The sequence below is a fragment of the Kogia breviceps genome, chromosome 4 (assembly GCF_026419965.1).
Source record: "Kogia breviceps isolate mKogBre1 chromosome 4, mKogBre1 haplotype 1, whole genome shotgun sequence".
Classification (NCBI taxonomy): domain Eukaryota; kingdom Metazoa; phylum Chordata; class Mammalia; order Artiodactyla; family Physeteridae; genus Kogia; species Kogia breviceps.
In genome coordinates, this window is record NC_081313.1 from 30,054,779 (window position 1) to 30,067,013 (window position 12,235).

General features: G+C 40.2%; 1 protein-coding gene across 1 annotated transcript in view; it reads right to left on the reverse strand.

Annotated features, from left to right (window-relative positions):
* Positions 1-226: 226 nt before the first annotated feature.
* The window catches only part of CPLANE1 (ciliogenesis and planar polarity effector complex subunit 1), a 134,071-nt gene continuing 122,062 nt past the window's right edge, over positions 227-12,235 (reverse strand). The window contains exons 53-54 of the mRNA XM_067030886.1: positions 1,250-1,422; positions 227-735 (exon numbers count right to left, since the gene is read on the reverse strand). Of these exons, the coding sequence (XP_066886987.1) occupies positions 562-735; positions 1,250-1,422 (347 nt within the window). The 3' untranslated portion in view covers positions 227-561. The remainder of the gene's footprint in view (positions 736-1,249; positions 1,423-12,235) is intronic.

Below are 12,235 nucleotides of genomic sequence, written 5' to 3' on the forward strand. Positions count from 1 at the left end.
CCCACGTGGAACATGTTTTACTTAGAAGTTCAGGATTAGTGGAAGGTGGCTGGTTCCTTTTCATTCCACAGCCAAGCCCTACACAATTTTAGGGTATCTTTTAAAATGGAGTTCATTATTGAGCGTCTCTGGTGATTGTGATTTTCTTCACTTCAGTGAAAGAATTTTTTTTTCTATCAGGTTTACCCAGCTAAGGTTGTTTCTTAAAACTCAGGGAGTAAAGGATGAGGCAAGACAGAAGATTTTTATTGAAAGAAGCTTAAATATTGTACAAGCTTGGCTTGAAAGGTAGTTTATTTCATCATTTAAAAAATTATACCTAAATAAGTCAAATGCAAAAACATATAACACATCTATAGTTAACCCCTTTCCCTGGAAGGCAAACTTATGGAGAAATGTTTACTTTTCCTCTTAAAATGTCTAATCAAGGTAATAATATGCCTGCAGGTGGTAAATTCACATTGCTTCTTTCATTGCTTCTCTCCCTTAAACCCACAAATCTTTCAGAACTACAACACTGAGTTGCTGGCCTTTGCGTGGAAGCAGAGTGACATTCAGGTCTTATAGGTCCAGGGCCCAGTGGACAGACGGGCTCTTGTCCTCCACACCGGCCACCATATCTTCGACGGCATCCCAGTCAAGCTTGCTGAGGATGCTGCCCGTGCTCTCAGACAAGCTGTCCGTGCCACCCACCCCAAGAGGAGGTGCTGGCTTTTCTTCAGTTGGTGATGAGTCCTGTCAAATTGAGAAAGACAGTAAGTTGTGGTCCTAGCCTGAGAAAAAAAATAATGGAACATGAACTAAATTTTCCAAAGATTCTAGAGCTGCTCATCCACCAAACACTGAAGGAAATATGAAGGGAACCAGGGCTGTGGTTGCCCAGCACATCTGGATTGGCAATGGGCTGAGCATCACCTGACACAACAAGATGCTGGCACCAGGTCTGAAGAGTGGACCAAAAAGATTTTTATATCTATAGTACAATGATCTGTTCTTACATTTTTGTTGTTGTGTCTTGTTTTTTGAGTCTTTTTTTTTTTAGGTTAAAAAGAAAATACAGTCAAGGAAAATTCTGAATGATAAATGCTGGAATACTAAGCCAAAAGTGTAGATGCTTTGAATCGCTACTTCAAACTGACCTAATAATCTTTCAGTATGTCTACATCCCACTAAATAAATAAACAACAAAAAAAACCCCTAAAGAACACAAGGAACCACTAGGCAAACTGGAACCTGGAACAACGTGTACCTGTAGAAGGGAACTGTGACTCTCATAGAGAATCGCACGGATGTCTGAAGGTACCATCCAGGGGCTCACCACAGTCTCCTCTCTCTCATACTCTAAACATACCTCCTTGGTTTGAGGTGCAAGACCAGCACTTGTGTGATTTTTTGTACACCGCAGACAGGGAGCATTAGACCCTTTCAAGGGAAAAGAACAATGCATACATTAGGACTGATTCATTTATAAGTTTGTTACTTACAGTGACTTTTATCATCAAACCCAAAGCAGTCACACCTTACCTAATATTTAAATCACAAGGTCTGGATATGGTTGGCTTTAGGGTTCTAACAATTCCTGTTCTGTCTGTGTGAGAGAAGAAAATTGAATTCTGGACACCTCCTTTGTTTTGTTTTACTTTTTATTTTATATTGGAGTACAGCTGATTAAAAATGTTGTGTTAGTTTCAGGTGTACAGCAAAGTGATTTAGTTATACATATACATGTATCTATTCTTTTTCTTTTCCCATTTAGGTTATTACAGAATATTCAGCAGAGTTCCCTGTGCTATAGTAGGTCCTTGTTGGTTATCTATTTTAAATATAGCAAGCGTGTACACGTCAATCCCAAACTCCCAATCTATCCCTCCCCCCGACCCTTCTCCCCTGGTAACCATAAGTTCGTTCTCTAAGTCCGTGAGTCTGTTTGTTTTGTAAGTAAGTTCATTTGTATCATATTTTTTAGATTCCACATATAAGCGCTATCATATGATATTTGTCTTTGTCTGTCGGATGTACTTTTTGCTCAGTATGATAATCTCCAGGTCCTTTCATGTTGCTGCAAATGGCATTATTTCATTCTTTTTAATGGCTGAGTAATATTCCATTGTATATATGTACCACATCTTCTTTATCCATTCTTCTGTTGATGGACATTTAGGTTGCTTCCATGTCTTGGCTATTGTAAACAGCACTGCAATGAACACTGTGGTACACATATCCTTTCAAACCATGGTGTTCTCCAGATATATGCCCAGGAGTGGGATTGCTGGATCATATTGTAGCTCAATTTTTAGATTTTTTAGTAACCTCCATACCATTCTCCATAGTGGCTATACGAATTTACATTCCCACCAACATTCCTTTTCTCCACACCCTCTCCAGCATTTATTGTTTGTAGACTTTTTGACAATGGCCATTTTCACTGGTGTGAGGTGATGTCTCATTGTAGTTTTGATTTGCAATTTTCTAATAATTAGCAATGTTGAGCATCTTTTCATGTGCCTCTTGGCCATCTGTATATCTTCTTTGGAGGAATGTCTATTTAGGTCTTCTGCCCACTTTTTGATTGGGTTTTTTTTTATATCAATGAGCTGCATGAGCTGTTTGTAAATTTTGGAGATTAATCCCTTGTTGGTCACATTGTTTGCAAAAATTTTCTCCCATTCTGTGGGTTGTCTTTTGGTTTGGTTTATGGTTTCTTTTGCTGTGCAAGTTTTTGAGTTTAATAAGGTCCCATTGGTTTATTTTTGTTTTTATTTCCATTACTCTAGGAGACAGATCAAAAAAGACATTGCTGTGATTCACCTCAGAGTGTTCTACCTATGTTTTCCTCTAAGAGTTTTATAGTATCTGGTCTTAATTTAGGTCTTTAATCCATTTTGAGTTTATTTTTGTGTATGGTGTTAGGGAGTGTTCTAATTTCATTTTTTTACATGTAGTTGTCCAGTTTTCCCAGCATCATTTATTGAAGAGATTGTCTTTTCCTCACTCTACAGTCTTGCCTCCTTTGTCATAGATTAATTGATTAGTGATGCTGAGCTTCCTTTCATGTGTTTGTTGGCAATCTGTATATCTTCTTTGGAGAAATGTCTGTTTAGGTCTTCTGCCCATTTTTGGATTGGGTTGTTTGTTTTTTTGTTATTGAGCTGCAGGAGCTGCTTGTAAATTTTGGAGATTAATCCTTTATCAGTTGCTTCATTTGCAAATATTTTCTCCCATTCTGAGGGTTGTCTTTTCGTCTTGTTTATGGTATCCTTTGCTGTGCAAAAGTTTTTAAGTTTCATTAGGTCCCATTTGTTTATTTTTGTTTTTATTTCAATTACTCTAGGAGGTGGGTCAGAAAAGAGTGTTATGTTTTCCTCTAAGATTTATAGTGTCCAGTCTTACATTTAGGTCATGAATCCATTTTGAGTTTATTTTTGTGTATGGTGTTAGGCAGTGTTCTAATTTCATTCTTATACATGTAGCTGTCCAGTTTTCCCAGCACCACTTATTGAAAAGACTGTCTTTTTTCTCCATTGTATATCTTTGCCTCCTTTGTCATAGATTAGTTGACCACAGGTGCGTGGGTTTATCTCTGGATTTTCTATACTGTTCCACTGATCTATATTTCTGTTTTTGTGCCAGTACCATACTGTTTTGATTACTGTAGCTTTGTAGTTTAGTCTGAAGTCAGGGAGCCTGATTCCTCCAACTCTGTTTTGCTTTCTCAAGATTGCTTTGGCTATTTGGGGTCATTTCTGGGTTTCCATATAAATTGTAAAATTTTCTGTTCTAGTTCTGTGAAAAATGCCATTGGTAATTTTATAGGGATTGCATTGAATCTGTAGATTGTCTTGGGTAGTACAGTCATTTTGACAATATTGATTCTTCCAATCCAAGAACATGGTATATCTTTCCATCTATTTGCATCATCTTTGCTTTCCTTTCATCAGCAACTTATAGTTTTCATAGTACAGATCTTTTTGCCTCCACAGGTAGGTTTATTCCTAGGTATTTTACTCTTTTTGATGTGATGGTAAATGGGATTGTTTCCTTGATTTCTCTAATTTTTCACTGCTACTGTGTAGGAATGCCAGAGATTTCTGTGCATTAATTTTGTATCCTGCAACTTTAGTAAATTCATTGATGAGATCTAGTAGTTTCCTGGTAGCATCTTTAGGATTTTGTATGTATAGTATCATGTCATCTGTGAACAGTGACAGTTTTATTTCTTCTTTTCCAATTTGCATTCCTTTTCTTTTTCTTCTCTGATTGCTAGAACTTCCAAAACTGTGTTGAATAAAAGTGGTGAGAGTGGACATCCTTGTCTTGTTCCTGATCTTAGAGGGAATTCTTTCAGCTTTTCACCACTTTGTGTGATGTTAGCTGTGGGTTTGTCATATATGGCCTTTATTATGTTGAGGTATGTTCCCTCAATGCCCACTTTCTGGAGAGTTTTTATCATAAATGGGTGTTGAATTTTGTCAAAAGCTTTTTCTGCATCTATTGAGATGATCATATAGTTTTTATTCTTCAATTTGTTGATATGGTGTAGCACACTGATTTGCAGATACTGAAAAATCCTCGCATCTTTCGAATAAATCCCACTTGACCATGGTATATGATCCTTTTAATGTACTGTTGGATTTGAGGTTTTTCGTTTGTTTTTTGTCTTATTTGGCTGCATTGGGTCTTAGTTGCGGCAGGCAGAATCTTCACTGCAGCATGCAGGATCTTTCTTTGTGGTGTGAGGGCTCTTCGTTGTGGTGTGCAGGCTTCTCTCTAGTTGTGGTGCATGGGCTCCAGAGAGTGTTGGCTCAGTAGCTGTGCTGCACGGGCTCACTAGTTGCAGCGTATGGGCCCAGAATGTGCAGGCTCAGAAGTTGCAGGGTGTGGGCTCTCTAGTTGTGGCGTGCGGGCTCTAGAGTGCAAGGACTCAGTAATGGTGGCACAGGGCTCTCTAGCGGCATGTGGGCTCTAGAGCATAAGGGCTCAGTAGTCGCCATGTATGGGCTTACTTGCCCTGTAGCATGTGGGATCTTAGTTCCCTGACCAGAGATTGAACCTGCGTCCCCTGCACTGGAAGGCAGATTCTTAATCACTGGATCACCAGGGAAGTCCCTGGATTTCGTTTGCTAGTATTCTGTTCAGGATTTTTGCGTCTGTATTCATCAGTGATATTGGCCTGTAATTTCTGTTCTGTGTATGAGTGGTATCTTTGTCTAGTTTTGGTATCAGGGTGACACTGGCCTCATAGAATTAGTTTGGGAATATTCCTTCATCTGCAATTTTTTGCAATAGTTTCAGAAGGACAGGCGTTAACTCGTCTCTGATTGTTTGATAGAATTCACCTGTGAAGCCATTTGGTCCTGGACTTTTGTGTGTTGGAAGTTTTTTAATTGCTGTTTCAATTTCGGTGCTTGTATTTGGTCTGTTCATATTTCCATTTCTTCCTGGTTCAGTTTTGGGAGATTGTACCATTCTAAGAATTTGTCCATTTTTTCTAGGTTGTGCATTTTATTGGCATAGAATTGCTTGTAGTAGTCCCTCTGTATTTCTGTGGTGTCTGCTCTAACTTCTTTTTCATTTCTAATTTTATTGATTTGAGCCCTCTTTTTTTCTTGATGAGTCTGGATAAAGGTTTATCAATTTTGTTTGTCTTCTCAAAGAACAAGCTTTTGGTTTCATTGATCTTTGCTATTGTTTTCTTTGTTTCTATTTATTTCTGCTCTGATTTTTATGATTTCTTTCCTTCTACTAACTTTCGGTTTTGTTTGTTCTTCTTTCTCTAGTTGCTTTAGGTGTAAGGTTAGGTTGTTTACTTGACATTTTTCTTGTTCATGAGGTAAGATTGTATTGCTATAAACTTCCCTCTCAGAACTGTGTCCCATAGGTTTTGGATCATTGTGCTTTCACTGTCATTTGTCTCCAGGTATTTTTTTATTTCCTCTTTGATTTCTTCAGTGATCCATGTTGTTTACTATTATATTGTTTAGCTTCCACATGTTTGTGTTTTTTACAGTTTTTTCCTTGTAGTTGATTCTAATCTTATAGCGTTGGGGTCAAAAAAGATGGTTGACATGATTTCAGTTTTCTTAAATTTACCAAGGCTCGCTTTGTGGCCCAGCATGTGACCAATCCTAGAGACTGTTCCATGTGCACTTGAGAAGAATGTGTATTCTGCTGCTTTTGGATGGAATGCTCTGTAAGTATCATCAATTACGTCCATCTGGTCTAATGTGTCATTTAAGGCCTCTGTTTCCCTATTAATTTTAGGTCTGGATGATCTGTCCATTGATGAAAGTGGGGTGTTAAAAGTCCCACACTATTATTGTGTTACTGTTGATTTCTCTTTTTATGGCTGTTAGCATTTGCCTTATATACTGAGGAGCTTCTATGTTGGGTGCATATATTTATAAGATCGTTATATCTTCTTCCTAGATTGATCCCTTGATCATTATGTAGTGTCCTTCTTTGTCTCTTGAAACAGTCTTTATTTTAAAGTCAATTTTGTCTTATATGAGTATTGCTACTCCAGCTTTCCTTTGATTTCCATTTGCCTGTAATACCTTTTTCTATCCCCTCACTTTCAGTCTGTATGTGTCCCTAGATCTGAAGTGCATCTCTTGTAAACAGCACATATATAGGTCTTGTTTTTGTATCTATTCAGCCAGTCTATATCTTTTGGTTGGAACATTTAATCCATTTATGTTTAAGGTAATTATTGATATGTATGTTCTTGTTGCCATTTTGTTAATTGTTGTTGTTGTTGTTGTTGTTGTTTTTTTTGCGGTACGCGGGCCTCTCACTGTTGTGGCCTCTCCCGTTGCAGAGCACAGGCTCCGGACGCGCTGGCTCAGCGGCCATGGCTCACGGGCCCAGCCGCTCCGCGGCATGTGGGATCTTCCCGGACCAGGGCACAAACCTGTGTCCCCTGCATCGGCGGGCGGATTCTCAACCACTGCACCACCGGGGAAGCCCTTGTTAATTGTTTTTGATTTGTTTTTGTAGGTCTTTTTTCTTCACTTACTTTTATGTTCTCTTTTGATTTGATGGACTACCTTTCATGTTGTGTTTGGATTCCTTTTTTCTTTTTTGTATATCTATTGTAGATTTTTGGTTTGTGATTACCAAGAGGTTTTGATACAGCAGTCTACATAAACAGGATAGTTTTAACTTGCTGGTCATTTAATTTCAAATTCATTTCCAATATCCTCCATTTGTACTCTCCTAACGATTGCTGCTTTTGATATCATACTTGTGTGTGGATGGTTTCCTACCTTTACTGTATGTTTGCCTTTACTGGTGAGCACTTCTATTCATAATTTTCTTGTTTCTATTTGTAGCCTTTTCTTTTCCACCTAGAGAACTTCCTTTAGCATTCGTTACAAAGCTGGTCTGACAGCACTGAATTCTCTTTTGCTTGTCTGTAAAGCTTTTGATTTCTCCATCGAATCTGAGTGAAAGCCTTGCTGGGTACAGTGTTCTTGGTTGAAGGTTCTTCCCTTTCATAATTTTAAATATATTGTGCAGCCCCCTTCTGGCCTGCATACTTTCTGCTGAGGAATCAGCTGACAACCTTTTGGGAATTCCCTTGTATATTATTTGTTGCTTTTCCCTTGTTGCTTTTAATATTTTTCCTTAGTCTTTAATTTTTGTCAATTTGATTACTATGTGTCTTAGCATGTTCCTCCTTGGGTTTATCCTGCCTGGGATTCTCTGGGCTTCCTTGGACTTGTATGACTGTTTCCTTTCCCATGTTAGGCAAGTTTTCAGCTATTATTTCTTCAAATATTTTCTCAGGTCCTTTCTCTCCCTCTCCTCCTTCTGGGACCCCTATAATGCGAATGTTGGTGCATTTATTGTTGTCCCAAAGGTCTCTTAGGCTCTCATCATTTCTTCACATTCTTTTTTCTTTATTCTATTCTGCAGCAGTGATTTCCAGCATTCTCTCTTCCAGCTCACTTATCCATTACTCTGTCTCAGTTATTCTGCTGCTGATTCCTTCCAGTGTATTTTTCATTTCAATTATTGTATTGTTCATCTCTGTCTGTTCTTTAGTTATTCTAGGTCTTTGTTAAACATTTCTTGTAACTTCTCGATCTGTGCCTCCATTCTTTTTCCAAGAACTTGGATAAACCTTTTCTATCATTACTCTGAATTCTTTCTCATGTAGATTGCCTGTCTCCACTTCACTTAATTGTTCTTCTGGGGTTTTATTTTGTTCCTTCATCTGGGACATATTCCTCTGCTGTCTCATTTTGTCTGACTTTCTGCGATGTGGTTTCTGTTCTGCAGGCTGCAGGGTGGTAGTTCTTGCTTCTTCTGTCTGCCCCCTGGTGGGTGATGCTAAGAGGCTTGTGCAGGCTTCCTGGTGGGAGGGACTGGTTCCTGACCACTGATGGGTGGAGCTGGGTCCTGTCGCTCAGGTGGGCAGGGCCATGTCACGGGGTGTGTTTCGTGGGTAGCCATGTGCTCAGGAAGACTTTAAGCAGCCTGTCTGCTAATGGGTGGGGTGGGGCTGTATCCATCCCTGTTGATTGTTTGGCCTGAGGCACCCCAGCACTGGAGCCTACAGGTTGTTGGGTGGGGCATGGTCTTGGTGACAAAATGGCAGCCTCCAGGAGTGCTCACACCAAAGAGTACTCCCCAGAACCACCACTGTGTCTTGTCACCACACTGAGCCACAGCTGCCCCACCACCACCTCTGCAGGAGACACTCCAATAGTAGGGCTGGCCCAGGCTCTTACGATGTCACTGCTTTCTTCCCTGGGTCCTGGTGCGCACAAGACCTTGTATGTACCCTCCAATAGAGGAGTTTCTGTTTCTCCCAGTCTTGTGGAATTCCAGCGATCAAACCCCACTAGCCTTCAAAGCCAGATTCTCTAGGGGCTCCTACTCTGGTTGCCAGACCCCCAGTCTGGGGAGCCTGACGTGGGGCTCAGAATTTTCACTGCTGTGGGAGAGCTTCTGTGGTATAATTATTTTCCATTTTGTGGGTCACCCAAATTTTGTGGGATTTGATTTTATCGCAATTGTGCCCCTCCTACTGTCTCACTGTGGCTTCTTTGGATGTAGGATATCCTTTATGGTAGGCTCCAGTGGGTTTTTTTTTTTTTTTTTTTGGTCTATGGTCATTCAGCAGTTGTTATTCTGATGCTTTCCTAAGAGGTGAGCTCACTTTCTTCTCTGTCATCTTGACTCCATCTCCTCTGGCCACCTCTTTTGATTTTAAAACTAATGGTAACCGAGATTGGTTCGAGATGGCAGAGTAGAAGGATGTGTGCTTATTCCCTCTTGCAAGAGCACAGGAATCACAACTAACTGAACAATCATTGACAGGAAGACACTGGAACTCACCAAAAAAGATAGCCTATATCCAAAGACAAAGGAGAAGGCGCAATGAGATGGTAGGAGAGGCGCAATCACAAAATCAAATCCCATAACCAGTGGGTGGGCAACTTACAAACTGGAGAACAATTATACCACAGAAGTCCACCCAGTGGAGTGAAGGTTCTAAGCCCCATGTCTGTCTTTCCAACCTGGGGGTCTGGCAACAGGAGGAGGAATTCCCAGAAAATCGACTTTGAAGTCTAGCGAGATTTGATTCCAGGATTTCAACAGGACTGGGGGAAACAGAGACTGCAATCCTGGAGGGCACACACTAGTGTGTGCACTAGGACCCAAGGGTAAGGAGCAGTGACCCCCTAGGAGACTGAATCAGACCTACCTGCTAGTGTTGGAGGGTCTCCTGCAGAGGCGGGGGACAGCTGTGGCTCACCGTGGGGACAAGGACACTGGCAACAGAAGTTCTTGGAAGTACTCCTTGGCATGAGCCCTCCTGGAGTCTGCCATTAGCCCCATTAAAGAGCCTGTAGGCTTCAGTGCTGGGTCACCTCAGGCCAAGCAACAGGCAGGGAACTCAGCCCCACCCATCAGCAGACAAGCATATTAAAATTTTACTGATCTCTGCCCAACAGAACAACACCCAGCTCTACCCACCACCAGTCCCTCCCATCAGGAAGCTTCCACAAGCCTCGGAGAGCAGAAGCAAAAAGAACTACAACCCTGCAGCCTGTGGAATGCAAACCACATTCACAGAAAGTTAAACAAAATGAAAAGGCAGAGGACTATGTACCAGATGAAAGAACAAGATAAAACTCCACCAGAAAAAGGACCAAATGAAATGGAGATAGGCCACCTTCCAGAAAAAGAATTCAGAATGATAGTGAAGATTATCCAGGACCTCAGAAAAAGAATGGAGGCAAAGATTGAGAAGATACAAGAAATGTTTAACAAAGACCTAGAAGAATTAAAGAACAAACACCTAGAAGAACTAAAGAAAAAACAAACAGATGAACAATACAATAACTGAAATGAAAACTACACTAGAAGGAATCAATAGCAGAATAACTGATGCAGAAGAATGGATAAGTGACCTGGAAGACAGAATGGTGGAATTCACTGTGGTGGAACAGAAAAAAGAATGAAAAGAGATAAAGACAGACTAAGAGACCTCTGGGACAACATTAAACTCACCAACATTCACATTATAGGGGTCCCAGAAGGAGAAGAGAGAGAGAAAGGACCAGAGAAAATATTTGAAGAGATTATAGTCAAAAAGTTCCCTAACATGGGAAAGGAAATATCCACTCAAGTCCAGGAACTGCAGAGAGTCCCAAGGAGAAACACGCCAAGACACACAGTAATCAAACTGACAAAAATTAGAGACAAAGAAAAATTATTAAAAGCAACAAGGGAAAAATGACAAATAACATACAAGGGTACTCCCATAAGGTTAACTGCTGATTTCTCAGCAGAAACTACAAGCCAGAAGGGAGTGGCATGATATATTTAAAGTGATGAAAGGGAAGAACCTACAACCAAGATTACTCTACCTGGCAAGGATCTCATTCAGATTTGAGGGAGAAATCAAAAGCTTTACAGACAAGCAAAAGCTAAGAGAATTCAGCATCACCAAACCAGCTCTACAACAAATGCTAAAGGAACTTCTCTAAGTGGGAAACACAAGAAAAGAAAAGGACCTACAAAAACAAACCCAAAACAATTAAGAAAATGGTATTAGGAACAAACATAATGATAATTACCTTAAAGGTGAATGGATTAAATGCTCCAACCAGAAGACACAGGCTCACTGAATGGATACAAAAACAAGACCCATATATATGCTGTCTACAAGAGACCCACTTCAGACGTAGGGACACATACAGACTGAAAGTGAGGGGATGGAAAAAGATATTCCATGTAAATGGAAATCAAAAGAAAGCTGGAGTAGCAATACTCATATCAGATAAAATACACTTTAAAATAAAGAATGGTACAAGAGACAAGGAAGGACACTATGTAATAGTCAAGGGATCAATCCAGGAAGAAGATATACAATTATAAGTATATGTGCACCCAACATAGGAGCACCTCAATACATAAGGCAAAATGCTAACAGCTATAAATGAGGAAATTGACAGTAACAGTAATAGTGGGGGACTTTAACACCTCACTTACACCAATGGACAGATCATCCAGATAGGAAATTAATAAGGAAACACAAGCTTTAAATGCCACAATAGACCAGACAGATTTAATTGATACTTACAGGACATTCCATCTGAAAACAGCAGATTACACTTTCGTTTTTTTATTTTTTATAAATTGATTTATTTTTTATTTTTGGCTGTGTTGGGTCTTCATTGCTGCACGCAGGCTTTGTCTAGTTGCAGAGAGTGGGGGCTACTCCTCGTTGAGGTGCACAGACTTCTCACTGCAGTGGCTTCTCTTTGTTGCGAAGCATGGCCTCTAGGCACACGGGCTTCAAAAGGTGTGAAACACGGGCTTCAGCCGTTGAGGCTTGTGGGCTATAGAGCACAGGCTCAGTAGTTGTGGCGCAAAGGCTTAGTTGCTCTGCGGCATGTGGGATCTTCCTGGACCAGGAATCAAACTGTGTCCCCTGCGTTGGCAGGCAGATTTTTAACCACTGTGCCACCAGGGAAGTCCCTACGCTTTCTTCTCAAGTGCACATGGAACATTCTACAGTATCGACCACATCTTGGGTAACAAATCAAGCCTTGGTAAATTTAAGAAAACTGAAATCATATCAAGCTTCTTTTCCGACCACAATGCTATGAGATTAGAAATAAATTACAGGGGAAAAACGTAAAAAAAACTAACACATGGAGGCTAAACAATACGTTACTAAATAACCAAGAGATCAGTAAAGAAATCAAAGAGGAAA